Source organism: Acartia tonsa, chromosome 8, assembly GCF_053477335.1.
Source record: "Acartia tonsa isolate MP-2025a chromosome 8, ASM5347733v1, whole genome shotgun sequence".
Taxonomy (NCBI): domain Eukaryota; kingdom Metazoa; phylum Arthropoda; class Copepoda; order Calanoida; family Acartiidae; genus Acartia; species Acartia tonsa.
In genome coordinates, this window is record NC_137267.1 from 40847001 (window position 1) to 40849824 (window position 2824).

Below are 2824 nucleotides of genomic sequence, written 5' to 3' on the forward strand. Positions count from 1 at the left end.
CATTTATAATTTAATATTTGTCACATATTTTTTTCTTTTGGGAGTTAGGGGGGTTCAAGTCAACTTTATTTCCCCATTAGTAAAACCTTAAAAATAATAAAGCATATGAAGATAAAATGTAAATTAATCTAATATCAAAATTATCAAATGCCTTGCAGTATGTAATTGGTTGTCATCATCAAAAGTAATCTTTCCCTTGCAAACAGGTTTACTAATATTTGGAGAATTTAGGGTTAGCCACGGGGGTAGGCAGCCCAATACTGACATCAACTTGGCCTAAAAGTTGTAAAAGGATGTTAATTTTTAAAAGTTACCTATATTTTTCATGTTTTAAAGTTAAATCTATTAAACTATTTACGCCTGTCTATCTGCACCTTTGTCTTTTGATATCTTGTCTAGTGGTGGATCTACCTCTTGTAAGAATTAAAAAACAATTACAGAATGTGTATTACAAAATAAGTCTTTTTTTGGAGGCTTTGGGCTGTTTATTACACTAGTCCCCAAAGTTTAAAAATAACGTATTCCTATTAGTTGAATTAACAACTTCAGTTACTTTTATTAAATTTGATTGGTTTGCTCATTAACCTAAGTGTTCTAACGTTTCAACCAATATTTGTAATCTATAGAAGTATCATCGTTAGGGATGTACATCATTTTATCTTCCATTGTTTTATCCCTTTAGATCCCTGGTCTAATATTCCCTTTCAATGATTCATATTCTTATGTAGTTAACTTCAACAATGACCTTGACAGCATCATCAACACACTGAGCATAGTGGTGAGGTTGTTCATAATCAACACAATCAGAGTCATCTTCCCGTCTTCTGGCTAGAGATACCTCCAGCTGGAAATCCAGTGACATCTTACTTTCAACCTTAACAATTTATTTTAAAATCTTGTGCAATTATATTACCAACTTATAAATTGTATGTAGAGCCTATAAAAAAAAGGCCTAATACTGACCTACCATTGATCAATTAAGATGTATACTGTCTTCTTGCCAATGGTAATTTTTGCAGTGTATTGGCTTATCATTAGACATTTGTATCATATAGGCACTATAAAGAGTTTCAGTTAAACTAAAAGTGGATGTTGAAGGCTGATTGCTAAGTCCTGAGGTGGATTCTTAAAAAAAATTTGCCCCACTAATCGCTTAGTGGGGCAAAATTGTTTTCGTGAAAAATCCACCAAAATCACATTAAAAATCTACAAAAAATTAAACAAAATCATAGAAGGGTTATTAACATAAGATTTTATTTAATTTTTGTAGATTTTGTAAGTGATTTTGGAGGATTTTGCCCCACTAAGCGATTAGTGGGACAAATTTTTTTAAAGAATCCACCGCTGGTCGATAATTACTCTTTGAGACAATACCCTCGATTTGAAAACACAATTGCGTCGCACCAAACAAAAGCTCATGGGAGTGCAACAATGCCGCGTCACACACACACAAAATTTTCTTACTTAGATTTCTTTTTCAGACCGAGGTTATCAACATTATTACAATTACCTTTATAGGATCTGCAGGCATGGCATTCTTCTGAATTCTGTAGTAAGAATGTCTATAAGGATCTAAAATCAGAATTGTATATAAATCAGACAATTTTGTAATTCAACCATCTTCCAAATCAACATTATTAATAAAAATATAAATAAAAGACATCCAAAAGGGTTAAGGCAATGTGTAATTACACCTAAAAATATATATAAGATCCACCACCTCCCACCTTTTCCAGTTTTAACACAAAACCTAGCTTCAATACATTTTCATAACAACTAAAAAAAAATTAAAAACTTCCCCTCGATCAAAACTATATGGATTCGGAAGTAGGTTGTTTTGGGATATTTTTCAAATGATTAATAGTTATTTCTCGTATCGTATTATAAACCGCTTTCCGCAGATATAGAATGTACAATTATAAGATTAAAACCAGTTTTTTTAGCCCCGAGGTGCCGAAGGCACGGGCTAAAAAAATGGTTTTAATCTTATGATTTGACATTTCTATATTCGTAGAAAGCGGTTTATAATACGATGCTATACATAGTTTTTTCGTATTGATGAGAACCGGTTCCTGTCCACCAGATTCGAATGAATACGAGAAAACATATTTCCATCACAACAACCACCTAATTGCGCAAAGTCACAGGTTTCGTCAGATTACAATCTGACGAAATGTAATCAAATGTCAGAGTTGATTGATGAGGGGCGGGCATATTAAAACCTGAGGAAAACCTGTCAAAACTTAGATTAGACAAGGTTTTGTCACTACTTGTCAGATTTAAAAACTACTAGGGTAAATAGCTATTATTACCTGTAAAATAAAGTTTGAAATTTTGATAAGTGCCAAGATACAAATATCTGTTGTAGTTTTTTATCTAGAAAAAAAATAATGTTGCGTAGCTGCTCTACAGTCAAGATAACTATAAGTTAAATTACACTATTGGTCTGTCTGATACTCGAAAAATAGTTTTGGATTTTTGCGCTTGAAAATTAATAATCAACTTGATTTGCAGTCATGTTGTTGAACTTGTCTATTTAAGAGTATATCTGTAAGACAAATGGACATACATACATACTTTAGTTATTGGGTTAATATATATGAATACCTCTAAAAGCAGTTAATAAAACATAGAGCTAGATACATATATAATTTATGTATGTAGGGACTGGAAGGTTAAAAATGTTGACGGTAAAGAAATGGGGCAAATCATGTTAAAATATAATTTAAATAACGAAATATTGTATAAATTTTATTAAACACTATTAGATGTTACAAAAATACAGAAGCAGCTTATAGTGCCTAACAAAAAATTACGTCATACA

General features: G+C 31.6%; 1 protein-coding gene across 1 annotated transcript; it reads right to left on the minus strand.

Moving 5' to 3' along the window:
• Window positions 1-123: 123 nt before the first annotated feature.
• On the minus strand, window positions 124-2372 carry LOC145326616 (uncharacterized). Its single transcript, XM_080169986.1, has 4 exons — window positions 2313-2372; window positions 1511-1572; window positions 746-874; window positions 124-276 (listed from the first exon to the last, which is right to left on the minus strand). Exons 2-4 carry the CDS (start codon window positions 1529-1531, stop codon window positions 124-126), a joined length of 303 nt encoding a protein of 100 aa, XP_080026112.1. The 5' UTR covers window positions 1532-1572; window positions 2313-2372.
• Between the last annotated feature and the right edge of the window lie 452 nt (window positions 2373-2824).